This window comes from Crocodylus porosus, unplaced genomic scaffold, assembly GCF_001723895.1.
Source record: "Crocodylus porosus isolate Cpor-Errol unplaced genomic scaffold, CroPor_comp1, whole genome shotgun sequence".
Classification (NCBI taxonomy): Eukaryota; Metazoa; Chordata; order Crocodylia; family Crocodylidae; genus Crocodylus; species Crocodylus porosus.
This window is the reverse complement of record NW_017728950.1, coordinates 58180519-58204382: the sequence shown is the minus strand read 5'-3', so window position 1 is coordinate 58204382 and position 23864 is coordinate 58180519. Positions and strand designations below refer to the sequence as shown.

The following is a 23864-nucleotide window of genomic DNA, read 5'->3' as shown; positions in this document are numbered from 1 at the left end:
CGGGGCTGTGCACACAAATTCTGGCCGGTCTGAAGCTGGTCCACTCCATCAGGCCAAGCTGGGAGTGAGCCGGAGTTGGGGCTGTGTGCATGGGTCCCTGCCAGTACCAAAAAATTGGGGCCAGCAGCACTGGCAGCCAGAAGGACCTGCCATCCCCTGGGCTGCCTAGAATAGCAGTCCAGCTGCGGGGCTGCCTCAGCCCCTGTGTAGTCAGGGTGCAGCAGGATGCACCATGGGCTGAACAACACCTTGGCCAGGTGGGAGCAACCACGGGCCAGAAAAAGTTCCTCTGTGGGCCGGATCTGGCCTGCGGGCCATATTTTGCCCACCCCTGATCTAGGTGGTTATCCCAGATAACGGCTTACCAAAGTCTGAGTAATCATTTTTGAGGAAGTCCAGATGTTCTGTAGATTCTGAAGATGTACTTGTTACTGCACCAAAAGATTCTTTTCCTGTATCATTTTCACTTCCTTCATTACTCCACAATTCTCTGGTAAACTTATCATGGTCTGGATGTCTTTTAAAATCATCATAGTCCTTCTTTAATCGAGACCTTGAAAATTACATCGTGCAAAATGGAGAGTTATGAATCAACTGGATGATGAGATGTGAGGAACCTATCTACCAGCTGGAGAGAGCAAGAAGGATGAAAAGACCCCATCAGACATTGCGGCCTACTGTACAATGAAGGGACTATACAAACACCTCTAGCCCAGGAGGCTAACAATGGTGTGAAATGGCCCAATGATCTCAGGTGAATTTAGAATACCACAAAGGAATTAAAGCAATGTAAAAGGATGGCTCCCAAACAGTGGAAAACTTAAACCTCAACATTTTTCAAAGATCAAAATGTACTATCAAGCTTTTAACTGGAAATATTATTAGAGCAATACAACTGAAAATAGAGTCCTAAACTGCAAGAAGGGACCCATGCACAAAGAGAGGGTCTCCCTCCTAACATGTCCCTCATACATTGTCTCCCTCTCCAAGACTTTCCCCAGACCATCACAACCATGTTTTAAATGGTTCTCTCATGTACAAGGCTGACCAACTGGCGGCCTACTGACCCCTGCAGCTGCTTTTCCCACAGCTGCACAAAAGGGGAGGACTCTGGAGTGGGAAGCCACTTGCCATTTGTGTAGCTTGCACAGCTGGGGGCCTCACAGTGTTGGTAAGGCAAGGAAGAGGATGCCAGGGATCCACATGCTGCTAGGCCAGCTCCTGTGTATAGCCACTTACCATGGTCCAATGCACAAGGTTTAAGGTGCCTCAATTTTACAGTACATGAAACTGCATGCTAATTCACAAAGCTGGACAGTCTTACTTACATTTCAATATTATTATGCTCTCATGGAAATAAGCATAGGTCAAAATAACACTAAATCTGATGTGAACTGTTCCTTAGCTGGAGCCACAAATGTAGGATAAAGCCAAGAAAATATCATTGACTGCTCTTTATTTCTAGGTACTGTCATTCAAAAAAACCTCCCTTAAACAAATGAACACCAGTTTGCTCAGTGAACATAGTTAGGCTGATATATGACAAAGTAATTCTCAAGACTACTTGAATAGATATTGAGCTTTTAGAGAGCTTTGAAAAATCTATTGCTAAGCAGATTTTGCTCAAACTTACTGTGGGAGTTACTGGTGCTCTTCCATAATACTAAAGCATACATCTCTTTAGACTACATCAGAAGCACTCAACCCCTGGCTGACAGAGCTGTGGCCGCAGGCCCATGGGCTCTCCACGGGTCCAAAATTTGGCGATTGAGGAGCCAATCTGCAAGCTAGATCACACCAGTGCACGTGGCCAGATCTGGGTGCACTGTACCAGGCCAGGCCATGGTGTGGCCACCTACAGTGACCAAGCCCAACCCTACACAGGATCCCATGGTAGACTGGCCCTCATATCTGACCCACAAGGCCAAAAAAACCAATGGGCATCACTAGGCTACACTGCTATTGTCAAACAAGGCTACCATGATGTTAACAGCCAAATAAGTCAATAAGTCATGAAAAATGAAATGATTTCTATTTTGTTCATACTACTGTTCAAAGGATTAGCTAATTACCTGTTTCTCTGAAAAGCTTTCATTAACTTTGGTTCCCATGGTAACAATTCATTTAGCAGTCGTATCAAGGTACAGTGTAATTCCTTTACTCCTTGCTTCCGAAGGTACCATCTTCCCTACAAACATAAAATACCATTTATTTATCTTTTTCTAATTGATATATTAGTATATGATATTTGCATGCAATATATTTTGAAATTCACAGGTAGAAAATATATTTTTCATCAGTGCTATTTATTCTCAACTTGTGTAAGGGAAACTCTAAACTGTGTATAGAGTTCTTATGCTGCAATTAAAAAAATATCGTAACAATTCTTACAGAATGTTTATTTTTTCAGGATGTTGAAAATTAATATCCAATTCTGCAAGCATTTATATGTGTGTGCTTAAATTTACTTACAGGAGTAATTATGCACATATGTGTAATCCCTATGAATTCTGTATGACAGTCCACACATATATGGTCTCATGTTTAAATGTTTACAAGATTAGGACCTAAAACACGAATTTTACTTTATCATACACACACATTATATGACTGGTACAAACACTTGAGAAAAATAAAAACGTTTATTGTAATTTCGCAAAAAAACCCAAAACAAAACTTGTGGGATTACTTTTTCCTACGGCTGTTCTTTATCCAAAAGTAAATTTCATACCTTGACTATGTCAGACATAATAGAAAATAGAGGGGAAAGAGCTTTCTCATTGGGAAAGAGTATTAGATTTTTGTATTTCAAATAATTAAAAATGGTTTATTTTTTCAGCTGAAACTTTCATAGATGTCAGGGGCTGGAAGGGACCTTACAAGATCATCGGGTCCAGCCCCCACTGCGATTAAGTATTTCCATTGATTTTTTTCTTGCGCAGGGTTGAAAATATGAACGTTTCTTTGGTAACATTATTAATACCAAAGTATTTGAAATTTTCCCTTTGTTACTATGCCAGTATATCAATAATAAATGATGTGCTGACAACCTGTCTCCATGTGGCAGGAGGAAACAGAATCACTTCCTAGGTCATGTAATCACACTGCGTAATTGACTAGTTTCCAAAGTTACCTTTTCTTTTGTAGGTTTGAGAACATTTTTATTTAATGTCTGACCTAACTCTGATGTCTATTTAAAAGCAAAACAAACTTGGGCATGTATAATGAATTATGAATACTTGCTCTGCCAAGCTGAAAGTTTAGCTGAGACTAATTCTGCTATATTAAATAAGTAATGTGTATATGTATCATTTTCTTCAGTAAAGTGGACTACAACTGTAATTATTCATAAAAATTACTGATATAGCTCCATTAAATTTACTCGGTTCTTTACCAACTTAGGCAAATGTGAAGATTAAAAATCAGAAGAAAGAACTGGACTGAGTGGGCTGCTCTTGTCATGAGACAATGAAAACAGTATCCTGCAGTAAGAGAAGCAGGACTTGTCCATGTTTGGTGTGTATTCTTTGCCTACAGCAGAACTCTGCTCCACATGGGCTACCTGTACCCCACCCAGTATGCATGGAGTTTGGGGGCAGGAAAAACTGGAAGCTTGAAGCTAGAACCCTTCAGTTGTCTGCAGCAGTGACCTTTTCATGGTTATATAAGAGAATTCTTTCCTATCCATTCTCTGCAGATTTACCCACTGCACAGCATAATCACTCAGCTTGGTTGGCTTGTTTCAAGATTTAAAGACGATACATGTCACATAGAAGAATGAGTGACTACTCTTCTATTCTTTAATAAACATTACAAAATGCCAAGCAGTTAAATGGAAAATGATACATGGATGCCACATAATATTAATGCTTTAATACATTTGTGTTTTAATTTTCCCTAAATATAATCTGACCAGATTATACCGTGCCCACGCTGCACACTGGTGACAGGTTTCCTGCTTCAGAAACTAACAAAAAAATATAACATGCAATACAACCTAATTAGGGGGTTGATTTCACTTACTAGTGTGAGCAGTCAAGCCAACTGTTTACAGCAATAAAGCAATGTTAATTTATACAGTTTTATTTTTACTTCAAATGTTACATACATGATTTAACAGAATTACAGATACATACATTTATGTATCCATAAATGATATATTACTGCTTCAGTGTCAAATAAATAAATGAATATGAATGATTTCAGGACATGATAATGCAGTAAATCTTGAACTGAACACAGACAAAGATACATGAAAAGACGATAAAGTAAAGATGTGAAAAATAGCTGTGGGACAAGGAGCGATGGAACAGAGTAAGATTTTTGGACAAGGAATGATAAGACAAAATGTATTTTTTAAGATAGAGTTATTCACCTCCAGAGAAGACTGATATTTTGATTTAGTCAGAGAAAGGGAAGTTAAATTAGGTGGATGTGGCCACTGAGTAATCTCTGAAGCAACAAACTGTGTATCTACTTACAGAATGGACACAAGCAAAGATCTGTGTACAAGAATGGATTGTAAGACTTTATTTTATTAAAAACCAGTTGTGGAAAGGAAAAAAAATGATTGTAGGTTATATTTTTCTAAATTTAAAGAAAAATGAAATAAATTCTAATTTTTAAAAAAGATAATATATTTAATCCAGTTTAAAATCTCTGGACAGCTCCACAAACTGTTTGCTTCCCCATCATTTATGTGCAGTTTTGATAAATGCACACACTGGCAAAGTTGAAATGGAATACTCTTCCTGCAGTCAAAACGTTCATGGGTGGGCAATTATTTGGGCTGGAGGACAACTTAAGGAGTTTTGGTGAGTTGTTAGGGGCTGGGTTGTGGGGGAACTGATCCCATCCAGCCTGCTGGCCACCACTGGGGCTAGGGACAGACTTTACACATAAATTGGTCTAACTGATCAGAGACAAATCTGGTTGAATGTAGTACATTCAACAAACCTGGCTGAATGTAGTATCAAACTCAATTGATCTGGGTCAAACCAGTTTATGCAAGGTCTGTCCCAGACCCCTTCCTGGTTTAAATTAAATCAGAGTCCTTTAGCATCCCAGATGCTTTGCAACTCTGGGTGGAGCTTTGTTCTCTGCTCCAACCCAGCAGGGTTGGCCCCTCCCCCTCTGCTCCCTGGCTGCAGCTCCAGCAGAGACTGCATGTATGAGGCATCTGCCTGGCTTCCTCCTGCTGACCCCTCTCCCCGCTCAAGCAGGGATTCCCCCCTCCCTTCTGCCTTACACAGACAGCTCTAAGCATTAGCTAGCATACCACATGCTGGCTGTGGGAAACAGGACAAAGGCAGACAGCACAGTGTCGACTTAGGGCTTTTTGGAGCTGATCAACTGGTAGCTGGTAATGTCCCTCCGTTCCTTCCTTGGAAAAAGTTGTTTAAGAAGAGCATGAACTAATGAGAGAGGCTGTTTTGCTAATGGGGTGATAAATGCTAACAACTCCCTGTATAACTCCCTGCTGTGTAACTCAATGCTCTGTTATCAATGGGGGGGGAGGGGAGGAGGAAGAGAACCCCTCCCTAATCAAAGAGTCCTGCCAGGGCCTGGCCACACCTTCCCCTTCAGCTCAGCACTGTACAAGGGAAGTGAGGGTGTTGCTCTAATGCCCCCCGACTTTTAGCCTGAGCCACTGCTGACATGTCCCTGCATTTCTTCAGTTCAGAGGGGATGTCTTTACTGTTACAAACCAGTTTAGCCTAGTCAGGTTGGACTAACCTGCAAAGATTGAATCAACTTAGGTTCAGGCTTGTTGACTGTCTGTTCCTAGCTTGCGAATCTGAAGAGGGAGGGTTGTGTCCTGCACCGCTTTACTCTGTTACATCTGGGGCTGGGCCAGGCTGGGCCATGAAGTATCCTCTGCTCCGCTGCATCTTCCCACCCCCTCCAATTCCCCTCCACCACCTTCCTGTTGGCGTGTGCAGTTCTGACACTGTGGCTGCTGGCAGCCAGGCCCACATAGGACAGGGTACAATGCAGTGTGCGAAGTAGCTGTCCTGCATGCTTGCTACGATGAACCACTGCCACCAAAACAGAAAAGTTAGGGGTGGCTGCCTTGGGGAGAAGGGGCAGGGGGTGGGGATTGGCCCATGGCCAGCATCGACTAGCGGTGCTGCAGCAGCAGTGGCTCATCACAGCAGGCAGGACAGCTACTGGGGGTGCTGCATCATACCCTAGCCCATGTAGGCCCAGCTGCTGGTGACTGCAGTGTAACTCAGAAGCCAGGGGGCAGGGAAAGCAGGGGGGTGGAGGAGTCTGCATGCTGCATGACCCGGCCTGGCCCTGGATGTGGCAGAGCTGTATGGCGTGGGACACAACCCTCCCTCCTCAGACTCCCATCAGCAGTCTGCAGGTCAGATAGGACAGGATTAATTCACAGGCCAAATATGGCCTGCAGGCTGTATTTTACCCATTCTTGACTTAGTTGTTGGAGGCAAGTATGAGAATATATAAAAATATATAGCACACACAGACCCCATTCCTCAAAAGTGCACAGGAAAGAAGAGAATAAACTGGTTCAATGAAACAAACATCCTTGAAGCTATCATGGTGCAGAGATATACAGCTTTCGTCAGAGGGTAGGGGCTTATATAAAGGCTAATTGCAGAAAAAAAAATCTGCTAATGTGTCTAGATAGAAAAGCAAATAGAACATTATTTCATGTGTCATAGTTCATATGGTCTTATAGTTAGGGTTCTACTTAACTCATGGTGAGACAAAGCAATTTTCACGGTTTGGTCATGGCACAAAGAGTTGATTTTGCAGGCATTTCCTGGTGGCCCCACCCCTTGCTGCTTATTGGTGGAGGCATATACCATATAATTTAACAGCAAATTCCAAAGAAAATAAATTATATTGTATAGTTTATCATTATTATGAATCTAAATATTAATTTTTAATTGAAATTTAAATATATTATAGAGTTGTATACAATATGAATGGTAACATTATAATTTATTATTATATGCAGCATTCTACAACGAGTTTAGAAATACTAATTTATAGAAACATTTTCACTTCACTAATTGGCACCTTCGCTTAGTCTATGTCACTAGCCAATTAACTCTCAGTCGCATGATCTATGGCTGCTGTGACTGTCACATTGTCTTTGTATTGCGGTAAGTACTGGAACATTCTAAAACAGTGTGTTGTATGAATATGCTGGCTTTTTCAGGTTGATTTTGCAGGAAATCGCGGCCAATGCAGTATTTCCTGGCAACTGCGGACAATGCCATTTTCTGTGGTTTCTGTGAAAACCATCAAACTGTGAATTAAGTAGACCCCTACTTATAGTCTATTACAGAAAAAGCAGTTTACTGAGAGGTAAGGATGGGACTGAGCTTAGTCATGGCACCATTCCTATTGCAAGCACTTCCCTGGTAGTCAATTAGTTTCTACAGAATTTAAGCTTAATTTAATGTTTTTAATTCTCATGGTTCAAAATAAAGTTCTAAACGTGACTTGATTCAATATGGAATTTATGAACAAATGGAATAAAAAATGGCTTCTTTAAGCTCAAAATGCTACTTATTTTCTATAAGCAAAGAACGCATGGGACTATGCAGAAGAGCCTCTGTAATTCTGTTGTACAAAGTATAAGGGTATGGCTACTCAGGAAACTCCAGAACAAGTCTTAGGGCAGTGCCGAAGACTAGATATTAAATCTATCACTTCATGGTTCCACAAACAAATCTGCTCAGTAAGGAGCTATACATGGGTTCTAACCATTAGCAAAACCGATGGGGTTAGATCAGTAGAAGTGGGGTAATTATGCAGCTGCTCCAAACCAAGGTAAGGGAAAGCATTCCTTTCCTTATCACTGTTTGACTGAAGGCAGTGTTCTTCAAAGTGACGTGAACTATTCTCACTCATTTTTTTCAACTCGTTCTAGAGCACAGGCATAATATTCATTAAGTCAATATTCATAACTTTCTCTGCTGATCATTTTAAATAGAAACAATTCAGTTTTGAATAGCGGGCAGAACCAGAAGAGATTACTAATATCAATACCTTTTCACATTAACCTGACTCCTAATTACCATTTAGTAACAGGAGATAATAAAAAACAGTCTTATGTTATGGTAGAAAAGTTATGCTACCTGTATTTTTGCACAAATTAAATCAAGTCTGTCTAGAAAAAAAGTATATACTTTGTTCTTTACTGGTGGATTACAACTACATTTAACAAAAATGTGAATGCACTTTATAACCATGTGCTGAATATTCCCACAGAACTAAGGTAAGGGATACATTCAACACATTCTGGAGTTAAAACTTACCTTTCAATTAGGTTTCCGACATCCAGAGCAGCCATGGAATGCTGACTCCACTCTCCGTGATGCCCCAGCATACACTATTCTGATTATGGCATATTCAGCATGGAACCCCAAAGCAGACTGGAGCCAGGATATGGATATAGGGGGTAAGGGCTAAACTTTTTTTTTTTTTTAAATAAACACACACACAACCACAATATTATGCAGTTTTATAAGATTTTTAAAAATCCTTATTTTATATCAAGGACATAAAATAAAGAATATTAGGAATCTTACAAAACCATGCAATATTGTTTTAAAAAGGGTGGTGGTGGAGGGAGAAAACTTACCTTACCCTTATAGGCCTGCTCCATTCTGCAGCGGGGTTCTGTGGTATGTGTGACATCACCAGTCTAGCGTGCTCTAGTGATGTCACACGGAGAGGGAGCTGGTGATCTGCAGCTGCTTTGGACATCAGACACCTAAAGAAAAAAAGATCGGTAACTTTTAAACTCAGAAAGTTTTGAATAGTCCTCTTATCCTAATTATGCATCAAAACTTAAAATTCTTATTCCTATTTGCTTCAATAGGAGCTTTGAGTGAATGAGGAATATGCAATTCGTTTTAAATAGCACTATTTTTCATATAACTCAATAATGTCTGCATTTTGGTTAAACAGACTTGACAGCCCTCTTTAACAATGAAAGTGATGAAAGGTCAGCAATATGTATTTTTGCTTCTGCAACATCACTTCCAATGTTAGAAATGATATACTAAATAGCTAACCTTAGGTGTCATTTGAAGAATATCAGCAGAAACAAGTAACAATCATTGTCAGAAGGAAACATTTTCAAGCGGGGTGAGGTGGGGCAGAAATCAACAAATCAGTTTAAATGAATGTATGTGAGAATTTTATTTGTGGCTACTGAAATAGCAGGGAAATGATCAAACCTCAGCTAAATATATTTGATTCTTTGGGATATTAGCTTAGAAATAAAGATGTGCAAGGAGTCAAACAAAACAAGCTATTTCCACAGATAAGTTTTATAGTAGCTAGCTACTAATACTGATTGTCTTAATTTCTGACAAATTGTGAAATCTTTTGCTTATTGTGTTAAATGTCTAAGTTGACAAATGTCTACATATTTTAATGTAATGCTTAACTATTTATTTTCCTCACCAATGTCACAACCCAATTTTACATGGGTAGTAACATTAAGTTACTTTATTTTTGTCACAATCTAGAGAAGCATACAGCTACTGAGAAAGTCTGGACTGTCTGCAAGGATAAGAACTCAAACAGTAGTCCCTTCAGTGAAAATAGCCCCTTTAGCGGTGATGTTAAATAATACTGCCAATTACATTTTATTATGAAATACAAACAAGCTGATACACTTTTCACATCATGCAAAAATCCAATTGATTACCATCAATACTTTTCAGACAGATATTCAGTTTGATTCTTCCTAGAAAAAAACTATCATTTCATTGGTTAATGTATATATTTTCTTTATAACGAAACATTGCAAAACAATTCAGAAGAGTAGAGGATTTTTTTCCTGTAAAGCTTAGTTTTTTTTATATTTTAAAGGTAAACTTGAGGCAACAGGATTCTCTACCATTAACTGTTCATTTTTTACACTCCATTAAAAGAAACTCCTGGCATTTATGCATTTTAAGACTATGGCCAACAGCAATCTTACTAGATTTACAGACAGCTCATGTCTATAAATGTCTATTTAGATATTCACTATCCTGTTTCCTTTCATTTGATTGAATTTTGTCCTCTTATGTTAATGAGAAAAATATTTGGTTGAGAGAACTGTTTGGTCAAAACCATGTTTTAGAGATAAAATAGCCTATTTAATTAAGTTACTAAATTATACTGATATCAGTTCATAGCTGGACTTGTTGCCTCACCTAGTTTTGCAATTTAATATATACCATCAGAAGGCTATGGCATTCTAAAACGTCTGGAATAAGTAACAGCAGCAAATGTCAAAGATTTTACAGTTTAAAAGCATGAATCAATGAGAAATCAAAATAAGATACAGAACACAAAATGTAGAATGCAGCTTTTACAGACAGAATAGCAAACAGATAGGTAGCCAGGAATTACCTGAGGAAATGCTCTTGACAAGCATTCACTGAAAGATGGTTCCAACACAAAGGAAAGTATGTATGACTGCACAAAGTTAGGGCTATATTGTTATTTGTATATATAAAATATAGTTGGCCCAATAAAAGATATTACCAAACAAACCTTGCTTCTTGTATATATAAAATTAAAAATGTGCACAGGAAACAAAGAGAATGGTCAAGAAAAATATTTGGGTTATGTAGAGAAAACAGGGGACATTAGAGGATTTTAAGGAAAACTGACAGGCAGGAAGTAAGTACAGAGTGTCGTGAAAGCCATGACAACTGTCTTGAAATCGCTAACAGAATTACTGTGACAGAAATTAGAAAATAAGATTAGACAGAGTCACAACAGTAAAATAAAATTAATTTTGGACAAGATTTCAAAAACTGGAAATGCAACTAGCATTAATTCATGTTTAACCACAAGAACTGGTGATTTTCAAAAGCACTAAGCATTCAGCAGTTCCCACTGAACTATGAAACATTTTAGGTGCTTAGGAGATCTCAAAACTGAGTCACATTTATGAATGCAAACATGATATTGCAAGCCATGATATAGACTACAATTTAAAAAAAATCCTGGCTCTCACTGGCATGTTGAAAAGGGTAGAGTGAACATAGGTGAGATGAAATAGGGAGAGGCCAAAAACGAACAAATAGTCAAGGTGAGATGAGCAATGCATACATCATAGTTTCAGCAGGAGGGATGGAAAAGGAGTATTTTAAAGATATAACAAGGAAAAATGTGGCAAGGAAGCAAGAACTTAGCTGTAGCTGAGAGAACCTTAATTCAAATCTATATGCATTTTGTCATTCCAATGACTAGGGAGCTACCAATACAAATACCTGTGCATTAAAATGAGAATATAGTCCCCCATGTCCATTCTTATGTACCCCAAATGCAGGGCTCAATTTTGCAGTCTGTGATTTTTTTTAAAATCTACCATAGTTTGCAATTCTTCAGAGAGATTTAAAGTGCATCATCAATCTTTTTAACTATTTACTTTTCCATATTTGTTTAAAAAAATGGCATTATCTATTTTTACAAATACAGAAGCAAACTAAGAGCTACGAGAGGATATTCTTTATGGCAGTAGTTCTTAAAGTATTTTACACATACCCCTGGCAAAGTATGTAACACACTCAGGCTGTACAAGTGATGGTTTTATGAAATAAGTTTATTATGGCTACATTAAAATTACAAGCATAATAGATCAAATACACCACCTACATTTTAGACGTTATAAATAGGCTACCTAATATAAGAAGAACTGCCATATAGTAATATGTCATTCACAATAGTTTCAGTATCTTTGTTTAATTAAAAGTCAATCGAATAACTACCAAAAAAAAAAGTAATCTTACCACGTTGTCGTAAAAAAAGCCAGGGTTTAATCCAGCAATAATTATGGCTTCCAAAGGCGCTGAATGAGAAAACTCAGTAGACTTCCTTAATTTATCAGTTGTGGAGTTGAATTCTTATTCACTGTAATACTGGGAATCTTCCATTTTATTACTATTGATTTCAAGAGTTTCTACTGAGCCTGCTTGGGAATTCTTTAAGCACTGATGGCCCTTGATAATACACTAACTCCTTCCAAGGCATCCCACACCCTAGCATGAGCATGACATTATTTACAATCGACTTGCCTGTCAGATCTGTTTTTAAAACACAGCATGGAAACTGTAGCACAAATTGACCATCACAACAAAGATTACAAAAAAATAGTATTCACAAAACAGAGTTCACAATTTGATACTTCCCCAATCTATTACAGCCCAATACTGTCCACTGACAGGATGAAATGACTAAAAAAAAATCATGTTGCACAGTGATGAAGAATAGTAAATACATGCAAGTATGTCACAAAAATATATTTAAGGAACAGACAGAAAAGAGAAAAAAAGCCACAGTGACTTTATTCTTTGAGATTTAGTCCTGCAAAAACCCTCTGACTTCACTAAGATCAAAAGAAATTAACAGGAGTGAAAGAATTCAGAACCTTAGATGATCAGACACTTCAGATAGCTTTCTTGATGATGTATTTGACCAAAATTTACTTTATACCATACACCTCCTAAAATGGTTTACAACTACTAAGAGGCCTTTACAATAATTAGCCTGCCAGAATACCTTATAATTACGTACCAGTTTATAGAGAAGGAATAGAATGTGCATTAATTTGCTCAAAGACAAATTTTAACTGGGTGCAGATCAATCATATATACTGTAACCATTCTTATGTACACCTTGATTACTGTATTTACTGGGTTCCTACAATGAAGTTTTTTCACTCAGCATGGAGAAAGCAACGTCTTGCCTTAGAATTGAATATCAAGGGAAAATGTAGTACCTAGAATCAGAAGATGTGGCAGGAATCCACTCAGCAAAGCATGGGGTGCTGAGAAACAGGGCAGTGAGGGACCTTGCAAAACTCATGGGGCAGTATGGCATGCAGAGTAGTGAGGGACCCGGTGTGGAGGTATGGGGCAGTAAGTGACATGGTATAGAGGCACTGAACAGCACAGAACCCAGCACGAAGCAGCAAAGCATGCAGCAGCGAGGGGGTTTGGTGCAACTGGCCAGGGCGGGGCAGGCATCAAGGAGAAGGGCAGGTGGTGGAGGGACAGGTATCAGAGTGGGGGAAAGGGGCAAAAGTCGGGCTGCCTGCCCTCCCTTACTTGTCTCCCCACTGTCTGCCACCCTTATGCCACCTTCCTACTGCCTCGCAGGTCTGGATGGGCAGGTGGGGGGAGAAGAGCGGAGGAGGACACAAATTTTAAATAACCCTCCAATAATTAGACTTTAAAACTAGAACATTAGAAAAAATTTATAATTTTCCTGGAATTATCTGATTACTGGGGGTGGGGTTGAGTGGTGATGGTGTCATAAAGAGAAGGGCAATTTGATTACTTGAACAAGTGCCCGAGTCTAATCTTTACCTTAGTGGTATGATGGTTTGTATGCCAGAGTGCTGACTCCTTTTTATTTCCTACCACTTAAAAATAGTCAGAAGGCAAAATATATTTCAAACTTTAAGATAAGCTTTCAAGAAAACGTAAAAAACAAAGACATCACAAATTTATAACAGAACTTTTTGTGATAGTCTCCTTACATACAAGATAACAGAGACTAAGAAGCAGTTAAACATGAAGGAGACTGAGGAAAGCTTAGGAAACTTTAAGATCAAAGCCTGGTTAGTAAGACACATGGGAAACAAGCAGGAGCATCTTGCTAGCAAGCAACAACCTTGCCCTAGTGGGACCAACTGAAACCTGGTGGGACTCTTCTCACTACTGGGTGGTGGGAAAAGAGGGCTATAGGTTGTATAGGATAGAAAGAGTAGGGAAAAAAAGGTGGGGGAGTTACTCTCTATGTCAAAAAACAGTACATGTCTTCCATAATCAAATTAGGGTCAGAGGGTGGTCAAGCAGAGACCCAAGGGACTCGGGGTGAAAGGGATCTGGTGGTGGGGGTCTACTACTACAGGCTGCCAACCAATGGTCAGTGTCGACATGGTAAAAAGACACTTGGAGGGACTGGATGTAGTCAAATAACCAGAACCGGAGGGAATCCACCCATGGGTAATGAAGGAATTAGTGGGGGTCATAGCTGATCCACTGGCAAGGATATATGAGCGCTCATGGTGCTTGGGTCAGGTTCCGGAGAATTGGAAGAGGGCTAACATCATCCCAATATTTAAGGGGAGAAAGGAGGACCCGGGAAACTATAGACCGTATCTCTATCCCCGGGAAAATCCAATAAAAAATTATCAAGAAGCACATCTGTGGGAGCCCACTGGCTAATGTGGTGTGGTTGGGTAACCAACATGGGTTTCCAGCAGGCAGGACCTGCCTGACTAACCTAGTTTCCTTTTACAAGGCCACCAATTGTTTAGATGCAGGAGTCGCGGTGGATATTATCTATCTGGACTTCAAGGCGGCCTTTGACAAAGTATCCCATACCATCCTTATAAATAAGCTGAAGTGATTTGCCTTGGATGGTTACACGGTAAACTGTGTAGCAAATTGGCTCAAGGGTCGCACTCAGAGGGTGGTAGTGGATGGGTTGGTGTCACCCTGGAAAGATGTGTGCTGTGGAGTTCCTCAGGGCTCAGTTCATGTTGCTTTGATCTTCATCAGTGATCTGGATGAGGGGGTGGGAAGCACCCTGTCCAAATTTGCCGATGACACAAAATTATGGGATGACGCTAACACCTTGGAGAGGAGGAACCAGATCCAGGCCAACCTAGACAGTCTGGGGAGTGGGCAGAGAGCAAGAGACTGCAATTCAATAAGGACAAGCACAAGGTGCTACATCTAGGGAGGAAGAACTGCCATCATACCTACAGGCTGGGGGGCAACCTTCTCAGCTCCACTGAGGCATAAAAAGATCTTGGAGTCACTGTTGACTCCAGGATGAACATGAGTCGCCAACGTGATGAAGCAGTTAGCAGAGCCAATCGCACCTTGTCGTGCATCCGTAGGTGCTTCACAAACAGGTCCAGGGAAGTGATTCTCCCCTCTATGCAGCACTGGTCAGACCAGAGCTGGAGTACTGTGTCCAGTTCTGGACGCTGCAGTTCAAGCGGGATGTGGACAACCTGGAGAGGGTCCAAAGAAGAGCCACTCGTCTGATTAGAGGCCTTCAGGGAAGGCCCTATGAAGAAAGGCTAAGGGACCGTAACCTCCTCAGCCTCTCCAAAGAGAAGGCTGAGAGGGGACCTTGTGGCAGCATATAAATTTGTAAGGGAAGAGCAACATGACGTAGGTGATCTGTTCACCAGGGCACCCCCTGGAATGACAAGGAACAATGTCCATAAGTTACTAGAGAGAAGGTTTAGGCAAAGTTCTTCATGGTCAGGGTTGCCAGAATCTGGAATGGGCTCCCAAGGGAGGTGGTGCTTGCCCCATCCTTAGGAGTCTTCAAGATGAGTCTGGACAGGCACCTAGCAGGGATCACATGACCCCAGGGTTGGTGACTCTTTTCTTGCCTGCCAGGGGCAGGGGGTCGGACTAGATGGCCCACTGAGGTCCCTTCCAACTCTATGAATCTATGAATCAGTCTAACACATAGGCAGCTTTTTGTATTGCAAGAAAAGTATCTACAGAACTTTTAATCCTTGTCTACACTGAAAATTTTAAGGTGTAGCTACACACCAGTACTGAAAGTGATGGGAGTGCTATATCTACTGGACAGCTTTTTTCCCCACAACATCAAACAGATTAGCTTGAGAAAACAGAGGAAAAATGCTATCAGCCAATCTAAACTGGTGTTGCCATAAATTCTGTACAATTCAAAAAACTCCCTCTATCCAATATTCTTTTTCTTCTTTGGAAACATTTTCCAAAGCAGAAACAGATCTACACTAGTCATGGCCAGTGTTCCCTCTAAGCTGTGCAGCCATGCAGCCACGCCTGGCAGTGCAGCATGAGCGCGCCTGCACGGCTGTGCATGCCACACAACTTAGAGTGGTCGTGTCCTACATTTTAAACTTGAAGCACAAACATATAATTTCACAGTTGAAGGGGTTGGAATCAATTAATTGGGGCAGATTCTCCAATCAATTGTATTCCCTTTGCAAGAAGGTCAAAACCTCCCACAAGTCTTCAGAGGTCTCCCTTGGAGCTACTACTAACATAGCCAGTTTTTATGCCTGTTTTTTGGCAATTCCTGCCACAGATGTGTGTTAGAAGTGCAAAAGGGAAGTGTCCAGAATGTGCAGTGATCTGGCTATCTCCAGACTGAGGCTGGTACATACAGGGCACGTCTATACAAACCGGACATGAACCATAATGCTGACACGACTGCACAGTGGCAATGAGCTACAGTGCAGTAGTTTGTTGCTACTGTGAAGTAACATGGGGAAAAAACCCATATGACACCAGGACTGCACAGTAATACTGGTTATTGAGCACTCATTTAGTACCTGCAGTCTGGCCCATGTGCAGACACGCCCACAGAGTCTCTAGAGAGCTGTTGCCAGCACGCACAGTCGGAGGTGCTCTCAAATGGCTTTAATCTGAGCTGGGGCAGAGAATCAGAGAGCTGTCATGGGTTGAGAGTTTCCAGCTTTTTTTTACCCTGGTTTGGGTCACAGTTGCCCTGCTGTGGAGTAGTTGTGTGGTGAAGGGGAACCATCCTCCAGTCTTTCGTTGACAGTACCCTCAAGTTGAGGCAGATTTCCTGAAACTCATTTTCTGCATCTCACCTCTGCCTCACAAGGAAGCAAGCAATTGATTAGTCAAGACTTATTCCCTCTTCCCTTCTCCTGTCATGCAGCATGTCACTCAGGGGAGGTGCTAAGAAACTGGAGCAAGGAGGGTATGTCAACTGCTCAGGACACTCCCAGTTCACATCAGAACTAATGGAGCAATAAAAGAAGGGATGGAAGGAGGGAAGATTAACAGGGCCAATTCAAATGAAACTTTCAAAATTAAGACTACAGCCCAGGGAACACATTTTCAACTTGCAGTCAAACACTCTCAACATGATTGTCCTCAAGGGTCATAGGATCAACACCTATGATCTACACCATCAAAAGTCTTGGGTATCAAAGTATGGTCTTCATAGCCCAATCATCTGGTCCTATGTGCCACCCACAGGTCTTGGACAGGCACTGCATACAGTGCATGGGGCCAGTTCTGGCATGAACATGATACAGATCCAGTTCTGACTTTCACGTGGCATGCAGGACAGATCTGAAGCACTTGTGGTGCCCACAGCCAACTACCTTCATGCTGGATGCAGCGCATGGGGCAAGCCTATGCACCCAATCCAGCCTGCGGACCAGCCCCATGCCACTAACTAATCCAACCTGCTGGGCCCAATAGGTTTGACATCCCTGATCTACACCATTAAAGTTGCTACAACAAATTTAGGAGTGAGCAGGGGAAGTATAAAGTTGACCATTTTTCTTGACAGAGGAACACAATTCACACCTAAAACAAAAATGTATCAAATTTGTATAGAAAAGGTCTATGATCATGACACACAATCTATTCAGGCATAATATGAGAGAAAAACATCAGTAGGTTCATTATTTCATTAGTGTAGGTGGAGCTGGTAACAACATCTATAGTTAGGTTGCCTAACACTTTCCATTATGTAACTAACTCTGTTTTCAGTTGCTTATAACTTTGCCAGACAAAAAAATATTATGGCTGAAATTCTCTGGGCTGGGTATGGGCCCAGCCTGTACTGCTTTGGAACCTTTCAGCTAAAAGGTTCAGTTATTTATATGAATGCTATAAGAAAAAAAGTATTCCCTGTTTAAAGAGATTCTTCCCTCACCTTATGATCAAATAGTGGTGGGAGTTATAGGTCCACATCCAACTCCTGCTTTTCATCGTTTACTGATGCACAGCTGAGGGTGATATCAACCCCTCTGCTACTTGGAGATAAGGTCTCCCTCATCTACAGAGGAACATATCTGAGGTAGGGGGACTCAGATCCTCCATCTCCACTAAGTCCCAAGCCTAGGGCCATGAAATTTAGTTTGGAACATCCCCTGTAAGTAAGCCCCTGGCTTACTTCCTACCTTCCCCTACCTTGGTTCTACTGCTAGAGTCCCCTCCTTGAGTGTGTGACTACAACATGCCATATTTACTTGATTCTAAGATGAGGTTTCCTCCCACCCTATTTAACATGGGAAAAAGCCCTTCAAAGAATTGAGTATGGAGGTGGTAGGGGGTCAGGCAGTTGCTGTGGTTCGAGCTCCAGACCCTCCCATAGTCAGGGCCATAGTCGCAGCTGCCACATGCCCTCTGTGTTGCCTCTGCACTCCACCATCTTTACCCTGTAGTCTCTTCTCCCCATCTCCACCCCCCATGCAGCCTCTACTTCCCTACCTGTCTCTCTCCCCGTTCCCCTTACCCTTGTTCCACAATAGCAGGCTCTGTTCACACTGCAGCCTGGGGCACTGAGCACAGCCTCAAGCCAGGCCCTGCTGCAGTGACACACAACTCAAATGGCTGCTATCGGGGCTAACCTGGGGCCTGCCCTGTACCCAGACTAGAATGCGGATGGAGCTGATGTCACAGAGAAAGGGTAAGGATGGAGCAGAGGATGGCAGAGGAGGGGATAAGGAGAAGCAGCGGTGATGAGAAAAGGTGGGGCCCAAGACTTTGTACCAAGGGGAGAGGGAGGGCAAGTAGTAGGTGGTGGAAAGCTGCTTGTCCTCTCCGTACCAGCTGCCCCTCCACTGCCTGCCCCCTGCAGTGATAGGGGGATAAACTGAATATGACACCACAATAATTAGATCCTATACATGGAAAATTAAAACATTTACAAATTTTCCACATATAGAATCCAATTATTAGGGGGTCATCTTAAATTCAGTGTCATCTAAAATTTGAGTAAATATGTTATACCGCTTCCTTACTTTCTGTTATCTAATCAGACATTCCTTTCATTCGGTCAGAGGCTGAATATGACCACTGACTGGCTTCCTGGGTGACTCTGCTTGCCCCTGGGTCAAAGTTTCCCATGAATTCTAGTTAACTCTTGTACTGGTATACTTGGGTGGTTTTTAAACAGCTACTCCCAGTGCTCCCTGGCTATATAAGGCTCCCAAACAGCTTTTGTCCAGGGAGCCATGTGGCTGCATCACACTAAATATCTGTGTCTCATCTGCTGGTCCTCCCTTCTCTGAACCAAGTTACCTCCTTTTATTTTCCTCCCTCCAAGCCTGGCATTATTTGGAGATATAATGGGAGTGGAGGTAGACGAGTCCAGAGGCTTCCCTTAACTTCCTGCCTCCCACTTTTCTTTTTAACTACGAGAAATCCACGACTAAGTCTCATCACATTTTTCTACTGTGTGTGGTTTATACACCCCAAGACACTTGTGTTAAAGTTATAAGACTCTAACACCACCACGTTTTGGAGCAGGAGCTCAGCCCATACTCAGTATCCAGGATGTGCCTTCTGCTCTCCATGAGAAAATTCTGACCAAACAAGACTTTAAACTGGGAGTTCTCAGATGCCCTAAAGTTTAACAACTTACCTAGCTTTCATCTAGCTAGTTTGGGTAGTAAAAGCAGTAAAGCTACAGTAGAACAGGCTGAAGTATGGCCTGTACAAACCTGCCAGGAGCCCTTAGTACTTGATTAGGTGACTAGCCTTCACTAAATCCTATGCTACAAAAATTATGAGCAAGTAATTTGACACCATTAAAGATTATTTTCTAGGGACACTAGAGCTACAATAGCAAAAGAAATGGAGCAAGATCTCCTATCACTGATTTTCTGCTACTCAATAAATGGTCAAGCCAACAGAAAAAGCATCTAAACCTGGTGTTATAGAATATAACTTTGGCATATCAGCTAAACCAAAGGCAAAAAAACCTAATGGAGAATTTCAGAGAAAACTGGAAGTCCAAGAGGAAGCAATATCAACTTCATCTATCTGCTCATGGCACCAAAGAACTGACAAGGTATTAAACATGTGACACCTCTGAGATCTTTTTAGACTGTCAGCCCACTTACACCCACCTACCCGGTCCAATCTATTCATCTCACTTATCTCTCTGGAGGTTCTAATGATTAGGCTATTGAGAAAACCCTTATTTTAGGGTTTCAAGGAAAGTATTTAGCTTCTTCTGAAAGATAGCTCATTTTTAAAAAATGGGATAGGGAAGTTTCTTCATGCCCTTGAACCAGAAGGTAGGTTCTTCTTGCCATTAGGTAAATTCCCAAAGCCATCTGAGTAAGTACTTTGGAAAGGATATATAATTACCTCAAGAGATTTCAACGTACTGGTAAAAATAAAGACACACGGTTCTTAAATTGAAGCATAGTTGATGGAAAAGGCATTTGATTCTTTGTTGTCATACAATACAGCTGCCTTCATACCTTGATGCAGAGGTTTTAAAGCTTTTTTGGTTGGTGTACCCCTAGCAGCTGGTCGAGAAGCAGGGAGTTGCCTGGCCAGCCAATGAGCAGGAGGAGGAGGGAAGTCCCCCCCCGGTGGCCAATCAATAAGCGGGGAGGGGGGGCCCTGGCAGCTGATCAAAGCGGGGGGCACTGCGCACAATGGTGAAACCAGAGGTGCCAGCAGCAAAACCGGAAGTGTTGCTGGTTCTCCATGCCACTGCCGCATACCACCCCACAACCCCGGGTACATTTACCCCTGGTAGACAACCTGTGCCTTGATGTGCACAAATTATGTTCAACAGGTTGGGGGGACAACCCAGTTTCTTTAGAACATAAAAAAGGCCATCTCTTCACTGTATTAAAGGCCTTTGTCAGATGGATTAGGCTATATACAATGGTATTCATTTTTCTTTACACTTCTCTTGCAGTTGCTTGACCAAAAATGTATCAGTGGTGGAGCATTCCGAGTGAAAACTGTATTGATTTCCAGGATAGATTCTTCCACCTACAGAGCATAATGTGAGCGACAACTTCTCCATGTGTGTTTTAGCCCCTGTGCTCCTTAAAATCTACATTTCATTTCTGCTTCTTCATTCATTCAAGGACAAGCATTTATCTTCAAACCACACTAAATAGAGGCTTGTTCAACATCACGAGGTTTACAGCGGAAGCCAATGTGATAGAGCTGGTTCTGAGAGACTTCCTGTTTGTGGATGATGCAACCTTGTTTGCCCACAGTGAATCTTCCCTGAAAAATCTTTTAGGCAGATTGTGTGTGTCATGCAAGAGCTTTGAGATGACAATTCATCTCAAGACAATTGTGATCATGTACCAAGGGATGGAGGAACCAGTGCCTGACATCACTCTAGTGGGCAAATCTCTTGGTGTCATCGACAGCTTTTGCTACTTGGGTTCTATGACCAGTAGGAATCTGGACCTTCAGACTGAACAGACTAGCACAATTTGAAAAGCAACTAATAATTTCAGGCTAATACAGAAACATACATGGAATAACAAAAAACTATCAACTAAGGTGAAAATGCAAATCTATGAGACACGTCATCCCTGATTTATGGTTCAGAAATGTGGATAACATTCTAGGCATATCAGGAAAATGAACAGCTTCTACATTAGATGCTTGTCCCAGATCCTGAAAATAAAGTGGGAAGACAAAATGCCAAACACAGAGGTGCTGGAGTACAGAGGACTGACACACTCAGAAACCACTATCAAAAAGAGAAGTTTGTCTTGGCCATGTCAGGATAATGGGAGGAGATCATATCCCCAAGAATATTTTGTACAGTGAGATTCGAGACAGCTCTAGGAAGTGGCTCACCCTCTATGGCAGTACCATAACATATGTAAAAATGATACGAAGTCATTCAACATCAATACAGAAAGCTGGGAAGAGTGCACAGAATCTCATCCAATCTGGAGGGAACATCTGGCACTGGGTAGAGCCCAACATGAAGCAGCTTTGATCTACAGGATGGAAGCAAAGTGAGAAAGAAGGAAGCAGCATGCTGCAAACTTGGTCTCCAACTCAGACAGTACATGGATCATCACTCTTGAATTGCCCTTGTCAGCCACAAACAGATTCATCAGGCACCTGACTAGACCTCTTATGCTTACACCGTGATCCAGAGGATTGACAGTTGCCATATAAAAGTAGGAGGCAACTAACAAGTTTGATTTTATATGTTCAATTTTAAAACAATGGATTTAGGGATATACTTCCTTCCCTCACCACAGGAACACGTAGCAAGAATGCAATTCCTACTATGGGCATGATCAAGGGAGTGTCAGAAAGGAGAGAAATTCCCATGGCTTCATTTTGGTCATAACTTCAAAAAAAAGTCTCTGATAATTCTTCCTTTCCAGCCCCCAAAAAACATTTCAGTGTCCTTTCTGGATTATCACACAGAACAAGCTAAGTAACAGACAACCATTTAAGTTAGAAATTGGCATATGAGATCAGACTGCGGTCCAACAGCCCAATGTGTCATCTCTGGGAATACTAAATGCTTCAGAGGAAGCTTCAAGAAATTCCATATTGGACACCTAGAGAATTGCCATAAAATAAGGGAAACTTCTTCTTCAGCTCTATCAGATAAAGTTTATTCCAAGTCCTGGAGAATGAATATATATAATGATCCTTCTAGTTTTTTAAATTATATAATGCAACTGCATATGCTATTATTCTATTATTAACATCCAGTCCTCTATTTAAAACTTTTTACTTTCTTGGCTCCAATGATAACTCATGACAATAAACTCCACAAGTTGATCAGCAATGTTGTACAGAGATTTTTTTTTTAAATCACGTTTAAGTAAATTTCCTTTAGAGTTCACCGAATATTGTTTTGCTCTTGAATTACAAGACTGGTAAATACAATCACCTAATTTGCCTTCTCTATAGCTTTAATTACTTCATATAAATTCCCACGTGACAGTCTTTTATATCATCTTCTCTCAACTTCCAAAGCTTTCCTAATTTTCTTAAACTTGTATTTTAATGTATATTGCTCAGAGCCCAAGGTCAAGGTCCAACTGTGCTACACCCATACAAACACAGAATATGACAAACCTTGCACAAGGAAGTTTAAGATTTACAACAGAAGACCCTTCATAAGTCTGCATTGTCTGTATTTCAAGTCCTCTGTATTTACGTTGCCTTCACTTTGAGATAGCCTGACCAGAACTGAATACAGTGTTCCAGATGAAGGTATGCCAATGGTTTATATAATGGTATTGTTACATGTCAGCTTAAAGAGCAATTATGACTAGATTAGATATCTACATAAACTTCTGAAAGTCTTATTGTTTCGATTTACCCCTTTTGAATCAATAGTCCTGAAACCAGACTGTACTCCAGACTGTACTGGGATCTGTTATTGTAACTTTAGGTGTTAAAAGGAATCATTATGAGGTTTTTGCACTGAAGTCTCCGCTCACAAGATTTTTTACGGCAATAACTTGCGGAAACTGAACTTATGTCTTTAATTATATCAAGCACCTAAGAGTTAGCATTTTAATTTGCCTTCTAAATAGAAACAAAATGAACATCTGTAACAATTCCCTGCTGAGACTGGAACCACGATTGAGAATTAAGCCCCAACTGCTGGCTTCCACTGCACGCCCACCGAAACCCAGCAACCAGGCAGAGCAAAATGCTCAGAGGATTTCCTGAATACGCGTCCCAACACAGTCCTCAAGTCCCTGAAACAAAAAAACCTAACAGAGGTGCACACATTAGGCCTCCTCCAATCCAGGGGTGTCAAACATCTGGCCTGTGGACTAAATTCAGTCCATAAGAATATAAGAAAGTAAGAAGTGCCACACTGGGTCAGGACTAATGTTCCAACTAGTCCAGTATCCTGTCACTGAGAGTGGTAGTAATATAGAAAGAAAGCACTGAACCAGATCTCTCTAGAATAATGTATTACCTATCCTAGGGGTTTTCAACCTTTTTTAGCAAGCATACCCCTCTCTCAAATTTTCAGCTCATGTACCCCATATATTTTTCCTTGTTGTTTTGAGGGTTGGTTTTTTTTTTGGTTTTTTTTGTTTTTTT

The 23864-nt window shown here is 41.0% G+C and overlaps 1 protein-coding gene across 2 annotated transcripts in view; it reads right to left on the bottom strand.

Annotated features, from left to right (window-relative positions):
* Positions 1-23864, bottom strand: part of KIAA2026 (KIAA2026 ortholog) — a 91438-nt gene that overhangs the window by 5604 nt on the left and 61970 nt on the right. For both annotated transcript variants that reach the window (XM_019555027.1, XM_019555029.1), the window contains 2 exons: positions 2073-2188; positions 366-553 (listed from right to left, as the gene is read on the bottom strand). In XM_019555027.1, coding sequence (XP_019410572.1) covers positions 366-553; positions 2073-2188 — 304 coding nt within the window. The remainder of the gene's footprint in view (positions 1-365; positions 554-2072; positions 2189-23864) is intronic.